The following is a 27,028-nucleotide window of genomic DNA, read 5'->3' on the forward strand; positions in this document are numbered from 1 at the left end:
TCGGTGTAAGACAGGGATGTAGTCATTTGCCCCTAGTGTTATTCTGTACATCAAAGAAACTATCACGGAAGTAAAAGAGAAGTTCAAGAGTGGGATTAAAATTATTGGCGACAGAATATCAACGATAAGGTTCGTTCATGACATTGCTAGCCTCTGTAAAAGCGAAAAAGAATTACAGGATCTGTTGCATGGAATAAACAACCTAGCAAGTACAAAACATGGATTGAGCATAAATGAAGGAAAGACATAAGTAATGAGAAGTCGCAACAATGAGGACAGCGAGAAGTTTACCATCACGTTTGATTATCACAAAGTAGAAGAAGTTAAGGAATTCCGCTACCTAGGCAGCAACAGCACTCACGACGGACGGATCGACGCGGATATAATAAGCGGACTACCTCTGGCAAAAAGGCCACACCTGGCCAAGATCAAACATGGGCAAAAAACTCAGGGAGAAATATCAGGTAACTTACGTATGGAGCATGGCATTGTATGGTGTAAACGTGGACTATGGGACAAGTGGAACAGTAGAGAATTGAAGCATCTGATATGTGGTCCTACTAATGAATGTTTAAAAATTAGGTAGACTGATAAGGTAAGGAATGAAGAAGTTCTCCGAAGAATCGACAAGGAAAGGAATATATAGAAAACACCTACAAGAAGAAGGGATAGGAAGACTGTACATCTGTTACGACAATATGGAATAATAACAACAGTACCAGAGCAGGGTTTCCCAAGTGGAGTTCTGTGTTTCTTAACTAACTGTTTTGATTTTCATTGTATGAAAACGACTATTAAGGAAATGAACTACTGACAATTTTGGATGAATTATAAAAAAATGCTACGAATTACTATAGCCGAGACAACGTTAAAAATTTTACTGGAAGCAACTGACATTTTACAGCGATGCGTTTGTAGGAGACTAGTACTGAATGTTTACATTTTCAAGAAAAAATACTACGATATATTTAATTGAATTTTAGTATTTGCAATTAAGTAATAAAGTAGAACATGCAGCTGCGGCGTAGGTCAGCTTGCTGGGTGGCAGCTGGGGAGGGGGGGGGGGGGGGGAGGGGGTGAGTTGGGGTGGGGCTCACTCTGCAAATTGATCCTAAACCAATACGAAATTGCAGTCTCCATGTTATTAAGAATTACGACGCAGTGTTCCTTCGAAAATGCCAAATTTTCATAACAAAGGATGGGGCCCCTCCACGCCCACACCAACGTGGTGACCAAACCAAAAGTTCTACTGTCACCTCCGTATATCATGTTAGTTTTTGAATCAGGACTCACAGGATGCTGGCTGTGATGTTATCCATCAGGAGATAGAAAGTGGACGAAAGCGATCGAAGGGTAGCGGTTATAATGGCAGAGAGAAAAAGTGCCAAGGCAAGCGCCAAGGGAAAAAAAACTCTGCGACAGTAGGACGAGTAGTAAGGGCAGTAGCGGCTTGCTATCTGCGACAGCGCATGCAAGGTGTGGTTATGTTAGTGCGAGGTATCGTGCATCATTACCATTGTCGTTGCTGGAGCTCGTTGCGGGGCTTGCTGCACTTGCTTCGTCACTGCAACAGTTCAAGGTCGTTCTACATTAGTGGGCGATCGGTCATAGATCGGCTCACAGACAGTGTAGAGGGTGTGTGTGGTTGATTTGCGTGCTGTGTACAGTACGGTGTCCCAGCGGTTGCCTGTTTTTCGGCTGGTCGAACATCTGGGGTTACCAGTAGTAGCTGTGTTGCAGGGGCTCGCCAGTACTGTCGTGTTAGCGTGCTATGGACCATAGATGTTTAGTTCCTAGCCTATAGTGTCTTTGGTCTGTTATGCTTCCATCTATGGTTGTGGTCGTAGTTATACAGACAAAGGATAAACGGGTTGCGCGAGTGTCTCGTTTTATTGTACAGTCGTGTGGAGAGTTTTTGGAATACCCGCAAGATGTTATCTAGCCGGTATTCCCGTTAAATTTTCATAGTCGCCATTCTAATACACAGCAGGTTCATATTCGGAACTGCGAATACGAGGTACATTTCCTGTGATTGTATACAGCCCACTGCTGCATAATCTTTACATCTCGGTGTCCCGAACGCGTACAAAAATCCTTTTTTATTTACTCTGGACTAGCTTAACGAGATAAACACGAATATTATATTTACTGTAGCGAAAAGTCTTGCAAAGATACTTCATATTTTCAGCAAGTGTTAAAGGAAACATACAATACCATAAATTATCTGGAAGACGTCATTGCAAAGGAAACACTTGTAGCTCAACTGGAGACAAGTTATTAAAAACTATGTACTTTGTTGACCACTCTTTTGCCCGTAAAAACAATAAATCACTCAGACGATTTAGGGCTGTTGTGACTGTCCTTTGACCGTCGCCATTATTGCGAAATAGCTCCAAAACGAGTGACCATATTTTGGTATACGAAGGAAGGCAAACGCGTACTAGGGGAAACAGCAGTATGAATCTCGAGGAACACATAAATGATGTGAATGTAAGTGGTAATATTTGACTTACTATCCCAATGTTTAACGTGCTATTCTGTTGTCAGAGAATTGGTCTAATTAGTGGTAAATAAAATTCTTCATTTCGATAGTCTAGGTGATCAAGTAGCTTAATAATTAATTTATTTCAAATTTATTTACGCAAGCAGTTGCACTGAAATACTTTAATACTCCGCCACCCACCGTCAGGTGGCTTGCGGAGTATGGATGTAGATGTAGATGTAGAAATGCCTTCAGTAGCTATATATAAAGTTCCAGTCAAATGCAAAAGTCAAACTACAATCAGCTTCTATAAGTACATTTACATTTGAAGTAAGTCTGATAATCTGTTGTCGAGCAAAACTATCATGTAGGAACGAATAATTTAGTTTCTTCTAGTAACTCGGAATTGCCTAATAGCGAAACAGAACGAGCATTCAAAACCTTGCACTGTCCAATCTTTACAATCTATTCCGTCTCGGAGATGAAGAAATGAGAATTGGTGTTATATATAACTGTGCCAGCGTTTCCAATTACAAGTGAATACATTTGAGATCACTCACAGTTGCTTCTAAAAGGATGGTGATAGTAAAAGCGGCACAGCGAGTAACTTTTATAGCTGTTTACCAATGTAACACAAAACACCCCTCGCACGCATAAAAGCCTTGTAAAATTAAATTGAAACACGTAAGCTAGAAAAAGTAAAAAAAGGTAACCGGTTTAAGGGCGTCTAATCACACAGCAATGCCGTTATCCAGAAATGAAATTAGCTCTATGAAAGTCGATAGTAGCATGCATTAGGGATCAGCGATATTAAACGCATGTATTACAATTTCACTATACCTGTGTCTTAGCTGTTAAGGAAATAATAGCTTGTACGCTGAATCCTATCAGAATTTTAATAGGATATGATAAACCGCCGACCGGAGTGGCCAAGCGGTTCTAGGCGCTATGGTCCGGAACCGTTACGGTCCAGGTTCGAATCCTGCCTCGGGCATGGATGTGTTTGATGTACTTAGGTTAGTTAGGTTTAAGTAGTTCTAAGTTCTAGGGGACTGATGACCTGAGAAGTTAAGCCCCATAGTGCTCAGAGCCATTTGAACCGTTTTTTAGGATAAACCAGCAACAGAGGAATCTACGCCGAATCTTCGTTGAGGAGTGGGACAATCTGGACCAATGAACTTGTTGATTGTATGGCACACCGAATACAGGCATGCAACAATGGAAGAGGACGTCTACTAGGTAACAGAGGTACCGGTGTGTGCACGTCACGTCGTCCATAAACCGCCCTTTTCAATCTATCTCAGGCGTTTCGGTAGGGTTCATGTCTGGAGAACATGCTGGCCACTCTAGCCGAGCGATGTCGTTACCCTGATGGAAGACATACACAAAATGTGCACGATGGGAGCGCGAATTATCGTCCATGAATGCCTCGCCAATGTGTTCTGATATGGTTGCACTATCATTCGGAGGATGCATTCACGTATCGTAAAGCCATTACGGCGCCTTCCAAGACCACCAGCGGCGTACGTCGGCCCCACATAATGCGATCCCAAAACAGCAGGGAACTTCCACCTTGCTGCATTCACTGGACAGTGTGCCTAAGGCGTTCAGCCTGACCGGATTGCCTGCAAACGCGTCTCCGACGATGGCATGGTTGAAGACATATGCGACACTCAGTGGTGAAGAGAACGTAATGTGAATCCTAAGTGGTCCATTCGGTATGTTGTTGGACCTATCTGTGCCGCACTGCATGGTGCCGCGGTTACAAAGATGGATCTCACCATGGACTTCGGGAGTGAAATTGCGCATCATGCAGCCTACTGCACACAGTTTGAGCCGTAACACGAAGTCCTGTGGCTACACGAAAAGCATTATTCAACATGGTGGCGTTGCTGTCAGGATTCCTCCGATCCATAATCCATAGATAGCCGTCATCTACTGCAGTAGTAGCCCTTGGGCGGTCTGAGCCAGGCATGTCATCGACAGCTCCTGTCTCTCTGTATCACCTCCATATCCGAACAACATCTCTTTGGTTCACCCGAGCAGCCTGGACACTTGCCTTGTCAACGGCCCTTCCTGGCACAAAGTAACAATGCGTACGCGATCGAACCGTCTAGGCATGGTTGAAGTATAGACAACACTAGTCGTGTACCTCCTTCCTGGTCGAATGACGAAATGATCGGCTGTCAGACCCCCTCCATCTAATAGGCGCTGCTCATGCATGGTTGTTTACATCTTTGGGCGGGTTTAGTGACATCTCTGAACAGTCACAGTCAACGCCTGTCTTCAGGAGTTCTGGGAACCAGGGAGATGCAAAATATTTTTTGATGTGTGTATATGAGTGCGTGGGTTCTGTTCGTCCGAAGATGTACGAAAGAACAGAAACTGCGCAATTAATTGACTGATTAGCATAGGAGGTAAACAGATCCACCTTCTTCGGTGCATATACACAAGTACGTCCGACCTCCTGCAGGAATCTGAGAGTAGCAACCTAGGAGGAAATGGACGGGGAATGGATATAGGTGGCGCTCGTTGGGAGTGTGGGGTGGCCGCGAGGCTTGCCGAGATTTTCCATGCTGTTGCGATAACACTGTGTCCCTGCCTAGTAAGCAGGAGATCCTGGGTTCGAATCCCAGCTGACCTCAGATTTTCACTCTTCGCCGCTCTTCACCACTGACTCTACGTAACGCCCCGATGCAGCTGATATAAGTAATCTCTTCCCTGTCCTTTCCTCTCTCCCTCCTTCCCCCTCACACCATCAATTCATACACCACATTTGTAACAAACACAACCTGATCACCTTAGTGTGTAACAACGGACCGGGATAATGGTGCACAGAAAGAGAATGGAAGTATTTAACCATGAACAAGACGCTTGAAAAAGCAGGAATGAAAACAGATATAATATAAGCAACATGCTGAACTGTAGAGCAAGTGAGAGGAAGCTGTATGTGGGTGCTTTACGGAGTAGCCAGGAACGAAGGAAAAGTATTCCAGAAGTAAGAAGGAAACAACAGGCGAATGTGAGGTAACCGAAGCTTGCAACATTTGTGATGATTTTGATGAGGATTGTTACGATAAACAGTTTAATGGTGCATTGAAGTCATTATGTACACAAAGAAAGAAATATAATGAGTTATGTTGTAGGACGAGGAGGAGATTACTGTTTAACGTCCCGTCGACAACGAGGTCATTAGAGACGGAGCACAAGCTCGGATTACGGAAGGATGGGGAAGGAAATCGGCCGTGCCCTTTCTAAGGAACTATCCCGGCATTTGCCTGAAGCGATTTCGGGAAATTACGGAAAACCTAAATCAGGATGGCCGGACGCACGATTGAACCGTCGTCCTCCCGAATGCGAGTCCAGTGTGCTAACCACTGCGCCACCTCGCTCGGTGAGTTATGTTGTATCTGTGGAGACACATGTAGGGACATATAATTGTGATACACATGTGTGTACTGCAAAGGATATCCTAATAATATGTGATGATAGTGTGGAAGTACATATTCTAACAGTTGATCGAACAGTCTGCAGGGGTAGTGCATGTTCATAGCGTCTAAGGAACAACGTTTTGTGGGATTAGACATGTTATTTAACAGAGAATAAATTAACCGACTGAATATGGCGCTGACGAAGTCAGGTTATGGCTCACGCCCCTATCTTGTGCTCCCTACCAACCGCGATCTGTTTGTTACGTAATGCGCTTCCGAGCGTGCACAGGCAATGGCGCTGGCGTCTGCCGTAGCGTAGACGTAGTTATTTTGTCCGTCAGATCTTTATGTTTGCTGAGTGTCTCGTTAATTAGACACAGTGTGAGTCGGTCGCGCGACTGTAGTAGCTCTGTTCCTCAGAGCACCTGACGGTAATGACTTGTATGATGGGAGATTTAACGTGTACATCGGACCCTATAAACCCCAAGTACAGCCTTAGACAGTTTGATCACCAAAAACGCTGGAAAAAAATTGTAGAATCACATCCTAAACGTAGTTCAAAAGTTTATGAAAGTGAATACATATTTCATATTACAATGCTGTCATGAGGAAATGTGTTTCTGGTTTGAACAAACTCAGTTTGTCTTGTTTTAGTACCCAAAAATATTTCAGAGAAACTTCACTGGACTCATTTGCTCTCCGTTAAATAACACATAAAGAAATTATGCATTATAATACGTAACAGTTTTTGAGGCTGTAATACTGATATTAGTGAAAAAATTGACAAAAGTATTGACAGGAAAAATATTTAGTACAGCACACTGGTGTTCCCATCGTTGTCTGATATATGCGGCACAGCTAAAATAATTGCCTGACATTTTATCATCCGCAATTAATAAGCGTTTATTACTTTTTAGCCAAATTTTAGGCCTGCTGTGATGCAAATGTTACACGATGATGTAAACACCAGCATGTAACACTAAGGTATATATTTACCATATTAATATTTCTGTCAGTAGTTTCGTCAGTGTAAATATCATAACCTCAAGAACCGTTGCGTATTACAATGCACTATTTCTGTATACTTTTTTTAGCAGAGAACAAACGAACCCACTGAAGATAGAGAAACTTTTCTGCAACATGTTTGGGCACCAAAACAAGAAAAATTGTGTTTGCTCGAGGTAGAATCAGATTTCCTTATTAAATATGGACAAGAAAAGAGCACCGATCGAGGTGGCGCAGTGATGAGCACACTGGACTCGCATTCGGGAGGACGACGGTTCAATCTCACTTCTGGCCATCCAGATTTAGGTTTCCCATGACTTCCCTAAATCGCTCCAGACAAATGCCGGGCCGATTCCATTGAAAGGGCACGGCCGACTTCCTTCCCAGTCCTTCCCTAATCCGATGGGACTGATCACCTCCCTGTCTGGTCTCCTCCCACAAAACAACCCAACCTAACCCCAAGACAAGAGCTTCAATCACACGATGATTATTCCATGTTACTGTTTAAATGAAGTTGAATATTTAGCGGCAAAATGCATAAATTTCTATGAAGTACTGTGATTAATTTTAATGCAGTTAGAGACTCAACGTAATCTGGGCCTGAGTACTAATCAATTTTTTCCGCCAAACGTGTTTCAACTGAAACCATTTTAAAAGTATATATATATATATATATATATATATATATGGTTCAAAAATTCAGTTTGGGTTGCACACAGACACACACACACACACATATATATATATATATATATATATATATATATATATATATATATATATATATATGTGTGTGTGTGTGTGTGTGTGTGTATAAATTTTGAATTTTTTCCGTAGACCAATCCGAAGATCTCTAAATAGATATGTCTACATCTACATTTATACTCCGCAAGCCACCCACCGGTGTGTGGCGGAGGGCACTTTACGTGCCACTGTCATTACCTCCCTTTCCTGTTCCAGTCGCGTATGGTTCGCGGGAAGAACGTCTGCCGGTATGCCTTCGTGAGCGCTCGAATCTCTCTGATTTTACATTCGTAATCTCCTCGGGAGGTATAAGTAGGGGGAAGCAGTATATTCGATACCTCATCCGAAAGACACCCTCTCGAAACCTTGCGGTGTAACGACGTATTTAGGTTTGCGTTTGATATATGACCATGTGCAGACTTCGTCACCCACGTCAGTTACAACCCACTTCAAAAATGATTTCTATTCTTTTTAAATTGTCATAGAATGGTTCTTGAACGAAACTGTAAAACATCAGTTGAGTCGTGTGCAGAGAATTACATCACTTGGGCCAATTGGTTTTCGTAACTTTTTCGAATTTAAATTTCGTTTGTTTCTCCTCAGAAAATTATATCGACACACGTTATCTTGATCTAATCGATATCAGAATCACACATTAAATAAACTTTTTAGATTCAAAGTTTCGGCCAACGCTGTCTGAATCAATAATCTTGTCAAATATATTATTAATCCGTTCACATAACTCTTCATAAATAAATCTTCAAGACACGTGTTTCAACTTTAGTAACATACACTATTTTATTAGCTTCCTACACATACAGATGTGAACTTGAGCGTTGACAGACAGTGACTGACTTCTCAATAAGATTAAGCTGTATTTTTTTTTTCATTGTTGTACAAAAAGAGTATAAAAATTCATTTTTAATTTTTTAGAAACACGACGCAACAACTCGGTTCCAGGATCTTCTGTTGCTCCTTGGCTGTCGACCCGCGACGTATAGCGGCCAGCAATTTCCTCTCTGGTCGCGGCAACGAAGATGCTGTCCCCGTTCGTTGCGCCGATCTCTCCGTACATGAAACACATAAAAAAAATACAAAACTTTTAGATAATTCACATTTATTACAAATAATAAGAAAACACATAAACAAAAACTAAATTAAACTTATAGTCACCTGCAAACTGGGCTGACTTGGTGGATGGGTGACGTTTAATTTCGTCCCACTACATACCCCACCCACAAGCTCAGTTTGTCAGGTTTTAACCGGAATTAAAACTGTTCAATATACAATATTTAACTGTTAATACATTTTCCTCACATTTTACGTAACCTCAAGTCCTTGCTATTAGATAGATTTAATCCTTTTAACACGATACCGTTGTGACTATTTGTCATTTACTCTTAATTGTGCTCTTATGGTAATTCGTAACCGAATATAGGGAGATTGCTCCTCTTCAGTTAATAGTTGCTAATAAATACTAATTTAGTACGTTCTTTAACGTTGTACATTAGGACAGAGCGTTCAAATTGTGATAGATTAATTTCAGTTTCATTTATTTACTAGAGTTATTCTTTTCAAGAATGTATATTACTAATAAGTTTCTCACAATAACTAATAGTACTATTTACTTTACGTCATTCTCTTCCCTAAGGCCTTATTTATGCCTGAGGTCAAGAAGAAATCAAGCAAAACTTTCTTTAGAATCTCGGCACGGCTTTCTTTACCTTCGGACACCTGGTTGGGTAATGGCAATTCATTTAGGAGAAACAAGCGAGAGAGGCCCGTTTGGTGTGTTCTATATTAACACTATTACAAACCTCTATTAAAGGCACTCTGCTATGTTCTCGTGAGCCATATGGCTCTGGACGCCCATGGTCCCTAAAACTATTAACCATCCCCTTTGGTTCCTACTATCCGAGTAAATTTAAAATATGCAAAATTCCTTTTGACCTAAGAGCAAAATTTCTTCCATATAAATCCCCCTTTGGGTTATCTTTCTCTTTTTGAAGTACCAGTAGATTATTGTAGAACACATGTTTAAGCTTTCTGTCATTTATTTAAAATAACACGTAACTATCACGAAAAACTTCACATGAATAAACTATGAACGCTCTTCCGTGTGTAACATATACTAAATATTAACTTATTTAGGAATGAAGAGTTTCATTTGATCAACACTATATAATCCTTTAATTACACCTGATGAAGGTTCCATAAGAAGTAATGCTTTGGGATGTACAATCTTATGTACAACATATGGACCTTCAAAGATAAAGAAGAATTTTCTACATTCCTTATCGATCTTAGAACTTTTAGGATGAGATCGTACTAACACAAGATCTCCTACCTGAAATGAGGGTTCTACAGCCTGTTGATTATAACTTTTAATTCTCCGTTCGGCATTTTTTACAATCTGTTCGCAAACTTTTTCGTCTGGAATATCTTGTTGTATCTCATTTACTGGTGGCCAAGGTAAAGCAGCTAGTAAAGGCTCACCTATAATTCGTTTGCCTAAAATTTCTATAGGTGATAATCCCGTCGTTAGGTGAGGCAATTCATTTAATATCTTTTCGAATTCAGGCATTAGTTTGGCCCACCGAGTATGTTTATGTGCACAATAAGTTCTACATAATCGTCCTAATTCTTTCATGACTCTTGCTACTAAATTACTGTGAGGGTGATATTTCGAAATTAAGATATGTTTGATTCCATATTGTCTTATCATATCTTGAAATCTTTGACTAATAAAGGCACTACCGTTGTCAGACATAAGTCGTTTAGGAATGCCCCAGTTAACAAAGTAATTTCGGGTGAGGCAGCGTATAACGCTTGCTGTATTCGCTCGTTTCAAAGTATACAGTTTCACATGTTTGGACCAACATTCCATTACAACAAACACATATGTTAATCCTCCTGAACTACGAGGCAGAGGGCCGAAAAAATCTAATGATAGTAGATCCCACAAACCTCAAGGAATTACAGCATATAATTTATAACGCTTGGATTTGTTATTAACTTTAACCTTTTGACAGGTTTCACCAGCCCTAATAATACTTCTCACAATACGTGACATATTTTTGAAATAATAATACTTCATTAGATGTTTAATACATTTATGAATTCCAAAATGCCCGTAACCTTCATGAATATAAGTAATTAACTCGTCCACAACAGTTTCCGGAATGCAGATTTTCCATCTCTGGTGTTCCCTCTGTGCTTTCCAATACAACAAGTCCTTAAAATATAACCACACACCCCGGGTGTTAACTGCTTCGTCCCCATTATTAAGGTTTTGTATAATTCGTAGAATAACATTTTTCTTTCCTTTATGTAATACGGTAATCCACTAATTAGTACTCGCATTAGATGACTTTCAATTAATTTAGCACGGTTTAAATTCCATTCAAAATAATTCCTATAACCTCTCCACCGTTTAGAATATGGAGGAGGGGCTAACAACTCTAAAGTTAAGTGTTGTTGTTTTCCTCTTGACCAATAATTTTGTTTAAACTGCTTAACAAAATCATCCCAATCCCTGAATTCATTTCTATGCAGTACTGCCCATTCCGCAGCTTCTGCTTCTAAATGTCCTATTACAAATTGAATGCGTTTTTCATTACTCCATTTAGGAGATAATGATGTTTCAAAAGCTTTTATAAAGATTATAGGGTGCAGTTCGCCTCCTGGTTTGAATACAGGAAATCGACTTGCTACATTTGAATTTGTTGTTATGTCATCCAGACATTCTGCGAGAGAAATAGTCGGATTCTGTTTAGCTGGCAGAGACGGAGTTGCATCGGATTGGCTTGCCGTGACTGCCTTATTCATATTGTTGCCATCCGTGCTAGCAAATTCGATGCGACTGTTGTCTCTGATTATGTTATTACCTCTGCTACCTGAAATGTTCTCGTTATTATCTAATTCCGATAACCGTTTAGTAATTTCCTGTATCCGCATTCCTGTATTGGATACGCGACTAGCTAATATCGATTCTTCACTGTGTTCACGATGTGAACGCTCTGTACCTTCATCAATGTTATTATCTTTGGCAGTCTCAAGATTACTGCATATTTCAGTAATTAAAAATTTCATGTTTTCGATTTCGGTATGGTCCTTTTCTACTTGATGAGTTAATGTCTCTAATTCTACATTATCTATTGAAGAAATCTCTACAGGTTTGGTAGAGACCTCTTTAATAGATTTCAATAATTCTCTGCGAACATTTTCTGTTTGCATAGAAGATTCATCTCGTAACATATCGTTATTTTTCTGTATTTCATTTACAACTAAGATATTGACACTATCTAGTCTCTCGGATAAGTCAGTGATATCGTTTCGCATGCGAGCTTTTTCCTCGCGCGATTCCTGGATATGTTCTTCTAACCTTTTACAATTATCGGCAATCTTATTACTAAGTCCTACTAATTTTTCTTGCATTTCAACTTTAGAAGACTCTATTTTATCACTTAATTCTCGACTGGTTTCATTAAGATATTCCTGCAACCTGTCTGTTGATTTTGTTAGCTCCCCTTTAAGTCTAGCAGTAGATTCCTCGTTAGACTGTTTTAATTCCTGTTTTAGTTCCTGTTTCAATCTAGCAGTAGATTCCTCATTAGACTGTTTTAATCTAGCCATAGATTCTTCGTTAGACTGTTTTAATCTAGCAGTAGATTCTTCGTTAGACTGTTTTAATTCCTGTTTTAGTTCCTCTTTTAATCTAACAGTAGATTCCTCGTTAGACTGTTTTAATCTAGCCATAGATTCTTCGTTAGACTGTTTTAATTCCTCTTTTAATCTAGCAGTAGATTCCTCGTTAGACTGTTTTAATTCCTGTTTTAGTTCCTCTTTTAATCTAGCAGTAGATTCCTCGTTAGACTGTTTTAATTTAGCGATCGCCCTAAAAAGGGCTCTCATGCTCCTATCGGACATAGATTGCTCTTCGTCTGACATTTCACTTCCCGACATTATTGTAAAAATATTAACTATTTACACACGCAGATTTGCAATCAACAATCCTATAAAAGCACACTCCCTATGTACAACACTCCACTTCCAACTTGAAACAAACTCACCGGACACTAATATTGTAATTTGTAGTTCTCGATGATCAGTGTGCTGCCATGGGCTGCAGATGTAACAGCCGTCGATGCAGCCGCTGAGATGCTGCGACCCCGCTTCCGCAACCGGCAGGACGCTGAGTCGAACACCGGAAACGTCGCTGGCTGCAACCACGCCCGGCACCGCCGTAGACAGGCGAAGCCCTCAGCAACACCTCTAATACCAGCCGGAGGAACGCCCCGCAGCTGACGTACTGGGCCTATTAGTTTAGGGAGAAAAAAGGTTGTCGGGGTTTGCAGCGTTCAGCTGCTGCCCAACAGATGCGACTTCTCGTGGAACAACCGCGTGACCGTACTGCTTGGCTGCACTCCGTCAGATGCCCACACCCGCGAAGTCGCCGCTGGCTGGTGAAGGCTCCAAGAAACTCGCGTTGACTTCCGAAGGACTCTTGATGCTTTGTTTCGTACCTGTGTGCCTTAGTTGCACACAAGTCCTGTCACGGTCGCCACGGTGCGGTGTAACGACGTATTTAGGTTTGCGTTTGATATATGACCATGTGCAGACTTCGTCACCCACGTCAGTTACAACCCACTTCAAAAATGATTTATATTCTTTTTAAATTGTCATAGAATGGTTCTTGAACGAAACTGTAAAACATCAGTTGAGTCGTGTGCAGAGAATTACATCACTTGGGCCAATTGGTTTTCGTAACTTTTTCGAATTTAAATTTCGTTTGTTTCTCCTCAGAAAATTATATCGACACACGTTATCTTGATCTAATCGATATCAGAATCACACATTAAATAAACTTTTTAGATTCAAAGTTTCGGCCAACGCTGTCTGAATCAATAATCTTGTCAAATATATTATTAATCCGTTCACATAACTCTTCATAAATAAATCTTCAAGACACGTGTTTCAACTTTAGTAACATACACTATTTTATTAGCTTCCTACACATACAGATGTGAACTTGAGCGTTGACAGACAGTGACTGACTTCTCAATAAGATTAAGCTGTATTTTTTTTTTCATTGTTGTACAAAAAGAGTATAAAAATTCATTTTTAATTTTTTAGAAACACGACGCAACAACTCGGTTCCAGGATCTTCTGTTGCTCCTTGGCTGTCGACCCGCGACGTATAGCGGCCAGCAATTTCCTCTCTGGTCGCGGCAACGAAGATGCTGTCCCCGTTCGTTGCGCCGATCTCTCCGTACATGAAACACATAAAAAAATACAAAACTTTTAGATAATTCACATTTATTACAAATAATAAGAAAACACATAAACAAAAACTAAATTAAACTTATAGTCACCTGCAAACTGGGCTGACTTGGTGGATGGGTGACGTTTAATTTCGTCCCACTACAACCTGGACAGCAATTTACACCGTGATGCAGAGCGCCTCTCTTGCAGAGTCTGCCGCTTGAGTTTGCCAAAAATCTCCGTAACGCTATCACGCTTACCAAATAACCCTGAGACGAAACGCGCCGCTCTTCTTTGGACCTTCTGTATCTCCTCTGTCAACCCGACCTGGTACGGATCCCACACCGACGAGCAATACTAAAGTATTGGTCGAACTTTGAACTGTGAACAGTTCAGTGACAGGGTTGTTTTAATCAGTATCGACAGGAGACCAACACCGACAACGATTGTTCAGGTATACATGCGGACGTCGCAAGCTGAAGATGGACAGATAGAGAAAGTGTATCAGGATATTGAAAGGGTAATGCTGTATGTAAAGGGGCACGAAAATCTAATAGTCATGGGCGACTGGAATGCAGTTATAGGGGAAGGATTAGAAGAAAAGTTTACAGTGGAATATGGGCTTGGGACAGGGAATGAAAGAAGAGAATAATTGAGTTGTGTAACAAGTTTCAGCTAGTAATAGCGTATACCCTGTTCAAGAATCACAAGAGGAGGAGGTATACTTGGAAAAGGCCGGGAGATACGGGAAGATTTCAATTAGATTACATCATGGTCAGACTGAGATGCCGAAATCAGATACTGGATTGCAAGGCGTACCCAGGAGCAGATATAGACTCAGATAACAATATAGTAGTGATGAAGAGTAGGCTGAAGTTCAAGACATTAGTCAGGCAGAATCAATATGCAAAGAAGTGGGATACGGAAGTACTAAGGAATGACGACATACGTTTCAAGTTGTCCAACGCTATAGATACAGCAATAAGGAATAGCGCAGTAGGCAGTACAGTTGAAGAGGGATGGACATCTCTAAAAAGGGTCATCACAGAATCTGGGAAGGAAACCGTAGGTACAAAGAAGGTAGCTGCGAAGAAACCATGGATAACAGAAGAAATACTTCAGTTGATTGATGAAAGGAGGAAGTACAAACATGTTCCGGGAAAATCAGGAATACAGAAATATAAGTCGCTGAGGAATGAAATAAATAGGAAGTGCAGGGAAGCTAAGATGGAATGGCTGCAGGAAAAATGTGAAGACATCGAAAAAGATATGATTGTCGGAAGGACAGACTCAGCATACAGGAAAGTCAAAACAACCTTTGGTACCATTAAAAGCAACGGCGGTAACATCAAGAGTGAAACGGGAATTCCACTGTTAAATGCAGAGGAGAGAGCAGATAGGTGGAAAGAATACATTGAAATCCTGTATGAGGGTGAAGATTTGTCTAATGTGATAGAATAAGAAACAGGAGTCGATGTAGAAGAGTTAGAGGATCCAGTATTAGAATCGGAATTTAAAAGAGCATTGGGGGACTTACGGTCAAACAAGGCAGGAGGGGTAGATAACATTGCGTCAGAATTTCTAAAATCATTGGGGGAAGTGGCAACAAAACGACTATTCACGTTGGTGTATAGAGTATATGAGTCTGGCGATATACCATCTGACTCTCGGAAAAGCATCATCCACACAATTCCGAAGACGGCAAGAGCTGACAAGCCCGAGAATTGTCGCACAATCAGCTTAACAGCTCATGCATCGAAACTGCTTACAAGACTAATATACCGAAGAATGGAAAAGAAAATTGAGAATGCGCTAGGTGACGATCAGTTTGGCTTTAGGAAAAGTAAAGGGTCGAGAGAGGCAATCTGACGTTACGGCTAATAATGGAAGCTAGGCCAAAGAAAAATCAAGACACTTTCAAAGGATTTGAGGACCTGGAAAAAGCGCTCGACAATATAAAATGGTGCAAGCTGTTCGAGATTCTGAAAAAAATAGGGGTAAGCTATAGGGAGAGACGGGTCATATACAATATGTACAACAACCAAGAGGGAATAATAAGAGTGGACGATCAAGAACGAAGTGCTCGTATTAAGAAGGGTGTAAGACAAGGCTGTAGCCTTTCGCCCCTACTCTTCAATCTGTACATCGAGGAAGAAATGATGGAAATAAAAGAATTGTTCAGGAATGGAATTAAAATACAAGGTGAAAGGATATCAATGATACGATTCGCTGATGACATTGCAATCCTGAGTGAAAGTGAAGAGGAATTAAATGATCTGCTGAACGGAATGAACAGTCTAATGAGTACACAGTATGGTTTGAGAGTAAATCGGAGAAAGACGAAGGTAATGAGAAGTAGTAGAAATGAGAACAGCGAGAAACTTAGCATCAGGATTGATGGTCACGAAGTCAATGAAGTTAAGGAATTGTGCTACCTAGGCAGTAAAATAACCAATGACGGACGGAGCATGGAGGACATCAAAAGCAGAATCGCTATGGCAAAAAAGGCATTTCTGGCCAAGAGAAGTCTACTAGTATCAAATACCGGCCTTAATTTGAGGAAGAAATTTCTGAGGATGTACGTCTGGAGTACAGCATTGTATGGTAGTGAAACATGGACTGTGGGAAAACCGGAACAGAAGAGAATCGAAGCACTTGAGACGTGGTGCTATAGACGAATGTTGAAAATTAGGTGAACTGATAAGGTATGGAATGAGGAGGTTCTACGCAGAATCGGAAAGGAAAGGAATATGTGGAAAACACTGATATGGAGAAAGGACAGGATGATAGGACATCTGCTAAGACATGAGGGAATGACTTCCATGGTAGTAGAGGGAGCTGTAGAGGGCAAAAACTGTAGAGGAAGACAGAGATTGGAATACGTGAAGCAAATAATTGAGGACGTAGGTTGCAGGTGCTACTCTGAGATGAAGAGGTTAGCACAGGAAAGGAATTCGTGGCGGGCCGCATCAAACCAGTTAGTAGACTGATGACCAAAAAAAAAAGGTCGAACGGGCGTTTTGTAAGCCACCTCCTTTGTTGATGGACTAAATTGTCTAAGGACTCTCCCAATGAATCTCAACCTGGCGCCCACCTTACCAACAATTAATTTTTTATGATCATTCCACTTCAAATCGTTCCGCACGCATAGTCCCAGATATTTTACAGAAGTAGCTGCTATAATCACTGTTTGTTTCTTCAGGCCCTACAAGCGTATAAAGGGTATTTTAGAGCACTCGGTATATAAGTCCACATGTATTCCGTATGTACAGTGTTCCATATCGTTTATCACTGCCCGTAATTATTCCTGTCCAACAATGCCTCTGTTCCTTAGCAGTTGCCAAGCAGTGCAGTTCACTTGTTAGAAACGTGTCATAATGATAATAACTGTTTGAGTGCGCTCTATCAACCCTCCATCTCTGCCCCACTCCCCCCAATTCCTTACGGCGCCCCTCGGCTTACAATTGTCATTTGCTGGACACCTCCTACACATGCTCTTCCAGTTACCAAAAACTAACAGTGGATTGAATCAGGAGAAGGGCTCCCCTACCCACACATCATTATGCTTTAGCTGCCTTAGGGCTCTACTGCACGCATTCTGCGCATGTGCGAGCTGCTCGGTCCCGCGGTCACTTCTGCCTGGTTTACATGATATAGCCTTGATTCTCTGGTCGTACTGAATGGATCGTTCATTGGAAATCTTTACGTTCGGCCACTTTGTGGCAGTATGCAGTCATTATCTGACTTTACGTCTTGTCACTGTTTTGAAGAACATTCTGGACAATTCGAGAGAATGATTTAGCCGCCCTGATCGCCCAGCATGAGTACCGTCAAACATTTATGGGACATAATCGAGCGGTAAGGTCGTACACAGCATCCTGGAATGGCATCATTTTCGTAACTGTGAATGGATATTGAGGCAACATGAATTAATATTTCTGCAGGAGATTTCCAATGGCTTGTTGAGTCAATGGCATATCGAGTCGCTAAACGATACCCGGATAAAGGAGCTCCGACACGATATTGGGAGGCATCCCACGACCTTTTTCACCTCAGTGTACATTACGTAATTACATTTAGTTATAATACACTGCAACTAGAACAGCAAATGGCTGGTTGCTCCCGAGCCGGAACAGCCCGATTTAAATAGTAATTTTAAAGAACCTACGACGCCAGTGCCCCTTTTGGGACTAACGACCTGTTGTTGCAGAGGCGCACGCCGAGCTGCTGGGCGGCCCGGACAAGCTGGTGAAGCGCGGCAGTGCGCTGCGGCTGGTGTGCGCCCTCCGCGGCGCCACCGAGCCGCCCGTCTACGTGTTCTGGTACCACGGCGGCCGCATGGTCAACTACGACGCGGCGCGCGGCCTCCACGTGCGCCACGCCGCCTTCTCCAGCGAGCTGCTCGTGCAGGACGCGCAGCGACACCACTCGGGCAACTACTCGTGCGTGCCGTCCAACGCGCGGCCCGCCAGCATTAGCGTCCACGTCATCAACGGTACGCTCTACCCACCCCGTGTTCTCTTCCTGGGTTTCAGACACCTGCAAACTCTTATTATGTTATGTTAACCGGGGACTCAGAAACGACGGAGGGGCTCCATCCGCCGGCCGATGTGGCCGTGCGGTTCTAGGCGCTTCAGTCTGGAACAGCGTGACCGCTACGGTCGCAGGTTCGAATTCTGCCTCGGGCATGGATGTGTGTGATGTCCTTAGGTTAGTTAGGTTTAAGTAGTTCTAAGTTCTAGGGGACTGATGACCACCGCAGTTAAGTCCCAAAGTGCTCAGAGCCATTTGAACCATTTTTTTTTTTTTGGCTCCATCCCCGCCGCAGCCGCAGTGGTCAGCAACCCCACGACGACTACCGCAGTCCACTTCACCCCTCCACCACCCCACACGGAAATGGTTCAAATGGCTCTGAGCACTATGGGACTTAACATCTATGGTCATCAGTCCCCTAGAACTTAGAACTACTTCAACCTAACTAACCTAAGGACATCACACAACACCCTGTCATCACGAGACAGAGAAAATCCCTGACCGCGCCGGGAATCGAACCCAGGAACCCGGGCGCAGAAAGCGAGAACGCGACCACGAGCGGCGGACCCTCACACCGAACCCAGGGTTACTGTGAAGTTTTGGCCCCCGGTGGACCCCCCAGGGAACGTCTCACACCAGACTAGTGTAACACCTATATTTGCGTGGTAGAGTAATGGTGGTGTTCTACGCGTACATGGAGAATTTGTTTACGCAGCAATTGCCGCCATAGTGTAGCTGAGGCGGAATAAGGGGAACCAGCTCGCATTTGCCGAGGCAGATGGAAAACCGCCTCAAAGCCATCCACAGACTGGCCGGCTCACCGGACCTCGACACAAATCCGCCGGGCGGATTCGTGCCGCAGACTGGCGTTCCTTTCCGCCCGGAAAGCCGTGCTTGAGACCGCACGGTCAACCGGACGGGGCTGCACTTAGGGGAGGGTGTTCCTGAATTAGATCGAGACTGTCAATTTACAATCTGTTTTTTATTTATTAGCTGAACTCATAGGTAATATGTACCCAACGTTTCAATGATGAAATTGCATCCGAAGTGGGTTAAAAATTATTGTATGAGTGACGCAATCTTCCTGCCGGACCTAGTTTTTGAGGCAACACTTCAAGTCTACACTGAAGATACAAATAAACTAGTATACTTGCCTAATATCGTGTAGTGCCCACGCGAACACGCAGAAGTACCGTACAATGAGGTGTCAAGGACTCGACTAATGTGTGGAGTAGTGCTGACACCGTGAATACTCCAGGACTATAAATAAATCCGTAACAGTACAAGGGGGTGGGGGGGGAGATCTCTTGTGAAGAAGACGTTGCAAGGCATCCCAGATATGCTGGACAGTGTTCTTGTCTGCGAAGTCTGGGGGCCAGCGGAAAACTGAGGAGAGTGTTCCTAGAGCCGCTTTGTAGCAATTATGGACGCGTGGATGTGTCGCATTGCCCTGCTGGTATTGCCCAAGTCTGTCGGAATCCACAATGGACATGAATGGATGCAGGTGATCAGACAGGATGCTTATGTGCGTGTCACCTGTTAGAGTAGTATCTAGACGTATCAGGGATCCAATCCCACTCAAACTGCACTCACCCCACACCATTACAGAGCCTCCAGCAGCTGTAACAGTCCCCTGCTGGCATGCTGGGTCCATAGATTCATGAGGTTATTTTCATACCCGTAAATGTCCATCCGCTGGATAATATTTGAAACGAGACTCTTCCGGCCAGGCGACATGTTACCAGTCATCAACAGACGATCGTTGGTATTGACGTACCCAGGAGAGACGTAAAGTTTTGTGTCGTGCATTCACAGGGTACAGGGGAGGGCCTTCGGCTCCGAAAGTCCATATCGGTGGTGTCTGCCCAGCACTGAAATCTGCAGCAAATTTCGGAAGGGCTGCACTTCTGTCACGTTGAACGAGCATCTTCAGTTGTCGCAGATCCCATTCTTGCAGGATCTTTTTGCGGCCGCAGTGATATCGGAGGTTTGATGTTTTACCGGGTTCACTGTACACTCGTGCAATGGTCGAACGGGAGAATTCCTATTCATCTCTATCTCTGGATGCTGTGTCCCATCGTCCGTGCGCCAACTATAGCATCACGTTCAAATTCACATAAATCTTGATAGCCTGCCATTGTAGCAGCAGTAACCCATCTAACAACCACACTTGTTGTCTTATGTAGGCGTATTTGAATACAGACGATTATACCACTTTCTTCGGCGCTTTATTGTACCCCATTGAACAACAATTGCGTTTTACTTCTGTAGCGGCTGCTGTGGTCGGACGCTCTTGTTCCGTTCACGTCATCCAGAGATGCAGCTGTGGTGCGAGATGAGTGACTGTCCGGTGACAAATGACTGGCATCAACAGCCAGCTTAGTGTACGCCGCCTGGAGCCCTGTGTTTTCGTCGATTACTTACTTCTTGGAGTTGTAACTCCATTACTGTGTTTATTCTGTTCTCTGCTACAGCAATTGATTCTTTCCCCTTCTGTTATCTCGATTTAATAAAGCTCTTCCAGCCCATTCTCAGCATGTGACTGAGCACTTAATAAATACGGGTAGCATAATACGATCTAACATTCCTGTCCGTTTAGGGGCTGTCAGATGTAGACCTTGGTTTTATAGATTATCTGAGACTGTTCCTCATATTACAAACAATGACATGCCAACTGCTTTGATTATGAAAAAGCAATTCTTGTTTTGCCTTGTGCTACTGACGGTTGGGAACATTTAGGGCCGGGGGGGGGGGGTGGGGGGGGAGGCGGCCCCTGTGGCCGAAAGGTTCTAGGCGCTGGTACCGCGCTGCTGCTACAGTCGCAGGTTTGAATCCTGCCTCGGGCATGGAAGTGTGTGATGTCCTTCGGCTAGTTACGTTTAAGTGGGTCTAAGTCTAGGGGAGTGATGACCTCGGATGTGAAGTCCCATCGTGCTTAGAGCCATTTGAACAATTTTTTTGAACATGGGGCGGGGGGGGGGGGGGGGGAGGATGAGGGTATTAGAGAGAATGGGGCTTAAGATAGATAATTTCGCTCAAGACATCTTGTGAAAAATAGATTTACAGCATCTCTCTGCGGTTGGAAGGTGAGTTGAAGGCTGGGTAAAGGAAAACAGGCAGACAACAAGAAATCAGAAGAGAAGCCTTCTAGGAAAATAAGAGTCTTAGTACAAAACTGGAGCATTCTGAACATAAGAGGTTACATAAGAGAAAACGTTAGAATGAAACTTAAATTGCATTTCCTAAAAATTATGTTTTTTTAAATTACGTACCCTTATCTCAGAGTTTATAAAGGCTATAATCATGAAATATTGTACAATTATTTCTGTTAACATCATAAATGTTGTCTCAAGAGGAAATTTTGAAATTCAGCTTGTAAACTCAGATGCTATGCAAAATGCTTCGAATTTCGCATAAATTTTATATTATACTCTCGGACTTCTACTAATAATATTATTTTACTCTTCTATTCTAAATATTCAGAAAACCTAATGAGAGGAGCTTACTACATGCGAAGAGAAAAGTTGGTAGAAATTTCTGGAACAGTTTCTGAGAAAAAGGCATATATTACTTTTTGATAATAAAACCAATACATTCCATAAAAACTTAGAAAGATATAACCCAACGAACGAAACGGTAAAAGCGTTAATTTGATTTAAAGCATGGTACATTGCAGTACTTTCGATATTGTGGAGGTAGTGCCTCTTTTAAATAGCGTGTGCTTTGCGTGAACGGGCGCTCTTAAAGCTGTCAGTTCGCAAACCGTGCCTTGGAACGTTGAACGTTGAGTCTGACGAGCGGCATTCATAAAAATCCACCCCTCACAAAGAACCTCTTACGTAACACTAGTTGTGTTGTCCGCAAACAATTGCGAATTCTCCGCTCCGTGCAGGGCCCACAGGAAATCCGTATGCCCATAAAAGAGTACCCACTAAATTCTTAACTTTGTCTTATGTTATCGAGAGTTAGCATATATTTAAACCCGCCGTTACGGAATGTTAAACTCTTCACAAATAATAACTCGCTCCCGGCCGGAGGCTGTCGCTGGTCATCGAAGACCTGTTGTGTCGTGCTGTGACGCGCCTCACAGGGCCCGTGTAATTCTCTGGCCCCAGTGCGTTTGAAAAGCACATTGGGGAGCCTTTTCGAAGGTGCAGAGCTATACCTAGCATGCCAGATATTCTGAACGTGCTTGTAAACGTATGCCAACGGCATCGAAGAACGCTACCTACGTCACATGACGCCATTTTCTTGAGTACAGAGCTGCGAGACGTAACGCTGGCTTTCATTTGAAGCCGATGTGTACCGGGTAGTCTTAGTTAAACGTACCATATTTCACATGGAAACTAATTAGCGTACGAGGACCAGATTTAGTTTCATTAATGTCAATGTCATGGGGAAGAGAAAATGATATGTCTGCGTAAGCACAAGAAACTAACGATCAAAGTCCGAAAATAATTTATTGGACTGTTCAATTAACCAAATAAATTATCCAAGTATAATACCAACACAAAACAGTGATCCGTCTTCGAATCACGACTACATTCAAGAAAAATATAGAAAAAAACTGAAATAATTTCCTACTAGTCTCCGCCAGAGACTTCTCTGATATACCAAGCCTAATCCAGAGATCAGTGAGAAGATCCAAGCCAGTCTGCCGGGGCGGCAGCTATCCACATCTGCTGGAGATTGATGAACTGCCGATGTGCGGCCGAGTGCCGGCCTGTATAGCGTTTCGGCGGATGAGTACCTCGGAACTATTTTCCATGACGTGGATTGACGTGTGAAAAAAGTTCCAGGATCTGCAGCGACCTCTTCCTTATATTTATGTGCGCCAATAGTGGCCCCTGGTGGCCGCTGGTGTCTTTGCTGTGTTGCTGTTGTTGTTGTTGTTATTGTGGCCGTTCATCAATATTGCCTGTCGGTTGTGTAGTACTTCGGTGAGCCTGCGAAGTGGGCAACCCACAGCAGCATGCTGTCACTTTGGTTGCTGATAATCTAGGCGCTGTGATGTCTGGTGGAGAATGCCACAGCAGAAAAAATGAAGATTCAACTGCAACACTTTAAATGTGCTGCTACAGTACGTCATAACATTACATATCGACTTCATTACTGCTACAAAAGAGGCTCAATATGGATACCATCAGTGTCCAGAATCCTGAGAGAACAGGATTGCATTCTGCACGGCAGAACGACGCATGTGCGTAGGAATGCTGGCTGCCTGTGTTGACATGGTGCGTTTCATATCAGCACATGTGTGAATGTTCCTGTCCTTCAGGTAGCCCCACAGAGAGATCATGTGATCGTGCCTGCCAAGCATTTGGAAACGTTTGGCTGATTATTCGATCGTTTCCAAATGCAAACAGGTGAACAAACGTGTGATGCGCCGTGGGGCTCCATCTTTGTGAGTTCAATGCGTCTCTCTCCAAAAAAAATTTCAAAAGGACAACATATACACCCATGCCTGAGGGAGGACTATAACCTACGGCAGGGGCACGCAGTCTGTTACACGACGCCTCAAACCACGCTGCCCCTCTGCGCGGCGTCTCTCTCCTTTAAGACGGGTATGACATGCTGGCGGAGCATATCGCAGTACCGCTGGCCAGTCACACTGCTTGTCTTTGGTCCTTTAACAGAAACATGTTCAAAAAAGAGTGGGTCAATGATGAACCTAACTGTGAAGCCACACCATACGGTGACACGTTCACCATACAGAGGAACTTCATGCACAGATATTGGAGGTGAAGATCTCCACACACAGCAATTCTTCACCTCATCTGTCAGAGAACAATGAACTTCATCCGTCCATAAAATGGTCCAGGGCCAGCACCTGTCAACTTCAATCCTTGCAAGGGAAAGTGTAGAGCGAAATCAACACATCATTGTGCCCCCTATGGTGGAAGATGATCTACCATTTGAGAACGGTTCGGCAGTTTCATACAGTGGACCATGGGCTGTTCAACTGTCGTGACACAGCACGTGAACTGCCTGAAGATCGGGAATTGTGCCCAACGTTGCCTGCCATAGCAACAGCAATTTCATCAACCACCTGTGATGTAGTTGGTCGTCAGCCTCTTCCTGGAGCGACGCCCAGTCCTGCAATTGATTCAAACTTCTACATCATACTCTGCACAGTAGTTGGAAAGAGAGGACCCTTCCGTAATCCTTTGCGCCGGCGATATTCTCCAGGTGCAGCTGCAGCATTGCTTGTATTTTTGATAGTAAATCTTCAGCAATAATGCCTTGCTCCTTTTGTCCAAGCTCATGTTGTCACATCAACAAGTGCACTGAGACTGTAATCATGATGACTGGTCATGGCACCTGGTGGCCACAGTTGGGACTGGATAGTGACGCTGTGACCCATGGAAATCATACACCCCATGCTCTGGACATTAATGCTACGAGTTTGGTATTCGTACGGTAATTAGTTTCTGTGTTAAAACGTGTTATAGGGAAAGTATAATTATAACCACCGGGTATGTACGCCCTCCCTAAATACTAGAAAAATCAGGATCTCTCGAAAACCAGTCGTTAATTGTACGGTTACTTGTAGAAAAATGGGGAAACGTTATATTGATGGTTAGATAATTACCGTAATTCGCATATTATGAAAGTATGCCATTTCAAAGCGACGTCACATAGAGGATACACCATAAGTGCATTGTTCTTGGTACAATTTGTAATAATTATAAGTCAATTAATAACATACTTGCGGTTAAGGCGTTGAGTAAATGGTAATATGCAATGTAAAGGGTTAGGTGATTCGTGTATTCGTTAGTGTCGTGAGCAGAGAGGAAGGAATGTAAGCTAATATATGTTTCTGCTCCATACAAATATTTGTTATTAATCTACCCGTTTTCTAATATGTTATAACACTTTCTTATTATTTTGAAAGAAGCATATTCGGTAATATTAGATGTTAGGTGAATATATTACGCTCTTCCCTGGAGTGAGTTTCTTCGATTGGCTTTACCTTTAAGACAACTTCATTAATTGCGGTAATGTATCATTCACTGTCTTATTTCAAGTTTTTTTCACATGTTGTAAAGATGTTAATGAATAGGAACGCTGATGAAGTAAGAGTGACCTTCGCATTTTGCCAAAATGTGGGTATGATGATGTAAATTTTATCTTATGTGGAGAGCTATTGTCAATTTGTATCGCACTGTTTGTATTCGAACTTTTATGGAAAGAAGTCCTTATGACGCAAATGGTTCTATCCTTTTCGCATCATAACATATTCATGGACATTGAAGTGTTATCTGTGGGGACCACAGTAAAAACGACATGACCAGAGTATGGACAAGAGAGGAAATGCGCGCTTTAGTAGACGTAACACAGGAATTTTACGCCCGTCCATTTCGTAAACAGGGTGATTGGCGAGCCATAGACAGCCAACAACTTCCGCTAGAGCGCGCACTGATCGCATATACGATGAGGCACACGTACCGTATGCAGAATCCGAGTCGTTTACGAGCATGTTGCACCGACGAGGGGAATGAAACTCGTCGTTAACTGTGTGATTTGTTGTAATAAAGTGGGGAGAAACGTCATTCTCATGGTTACATTGTTATCAAATTGTGACTTGTGTTTTGGAGATCCATCAACATTTATGTTTCTTGGTGCAGTGTGTTATAACTAAATGTCATTCAGAAATGTACATGGAGGTGGAAAAGGTCGTGGGATACCTCCTAATATCATGTCGGAGCTCCTTTTTCCCGGTATTGTGCAGCGACTCGACATGCCATGGACTCAACAAGCCATTAGAAATCTCCTGCAGAAATATTAATTCATGCTGTCTCAATATCCATTCACAGTTACGAAAATGATCCCGGTCCAAGATGCTGTGTAAGAACTTACCTCTCGATTATGTCACATAAATGTTCGACCGTACTCATATTGGGCGATCTGGGTGGCTAAATCATTCGCACAATATGTCCAGAATGTTCTTCAAAACAGTCGCGAACAACTTTGGCCCAGTGACAAGACGTGAAGTCAGATCAGGGCTGCGTTCTGCCACAAAATGTTCGATTATAACCATTTCCAATCAACGATCTATTCAGTACGACCAGATAATCAAGTCTATTTCATGTAAACACAGCCCAAACCGTTATGGAGCCACCACAAACTTGCACAGTACCATGTTGACAACCTGCGTCCACGGCTATGTGCTGTCTGTGTCAAACTTCAACCCCAGCATCAGCTCATACCAGCTGAAATCAGGGCTCATTTGATCAGCTCGTCGTTTTCCAGTCGTGCACGGTCCAGACGATAGTACGGGTACTAGGCTGGTGCCACCCCATGGACGTCATCCAAGATGGCAGCTGTGACGTCAGCTGATAATGCTAGTACCGTTATCCAAGATGGTGGCTTTTGGCGGGAAAGTGCCACAAACCCCTTGCCATGCACCGCCTGGCGGGAAGTTTAAATTTCGATGGGAAATTAAATTAGGAGCTTCTAAGGGTCCCCTACCCCTTCTTTCCGACTTTTTTGTATGATGGTGCTTCATCCTCTTGGAAATTGGGCCGTCATTAAAATTTTGGAGGGATTTTGCTCTAAGAGCTTACTC

The 27,028-nt window shown here is 42.8% G+C and overlaps 1 protein-coding gene across 1 annotated transcript in view; it reads left to right on the plus strand.

Annotated features, from left to right (window-relative positions):
* LOC124799165 (immunoglobulin superfamily member 10-like) overlaps positions 1 to 27,028 on the plus strand; it is a 412,304-nt gene that overhangs the window by 254,255 nt on the left and 131,021 nt on the right. The window contains exon 5 of the mRNA XM_047262704.1: positions 18,137 to 18,421. Coding sequence (XP_047118660.1) covers positions 18,137 to 18,421 — 285 coding nt within the window. The remainder of the gene's footprint in view (positions 1 to 18,136; positions 18,422 to 27,028) is intronic.

Source organism: Schistocerca piceifrons, chromosome 5, assembly GCF_021461385.2.
Source record: "Schistocerca piceifrons isolate TAMUIC-IGC-003096 chromosome 5, iqSchPice1.1, whole genome shotgun sequence".
Classification (NCBI taxonomy): Eukaryota; Metazoa; Arthropoda; class Insecta; order Orthoptera; family Acrididae; genus Schistocerca; species Schistocerca piceifrons.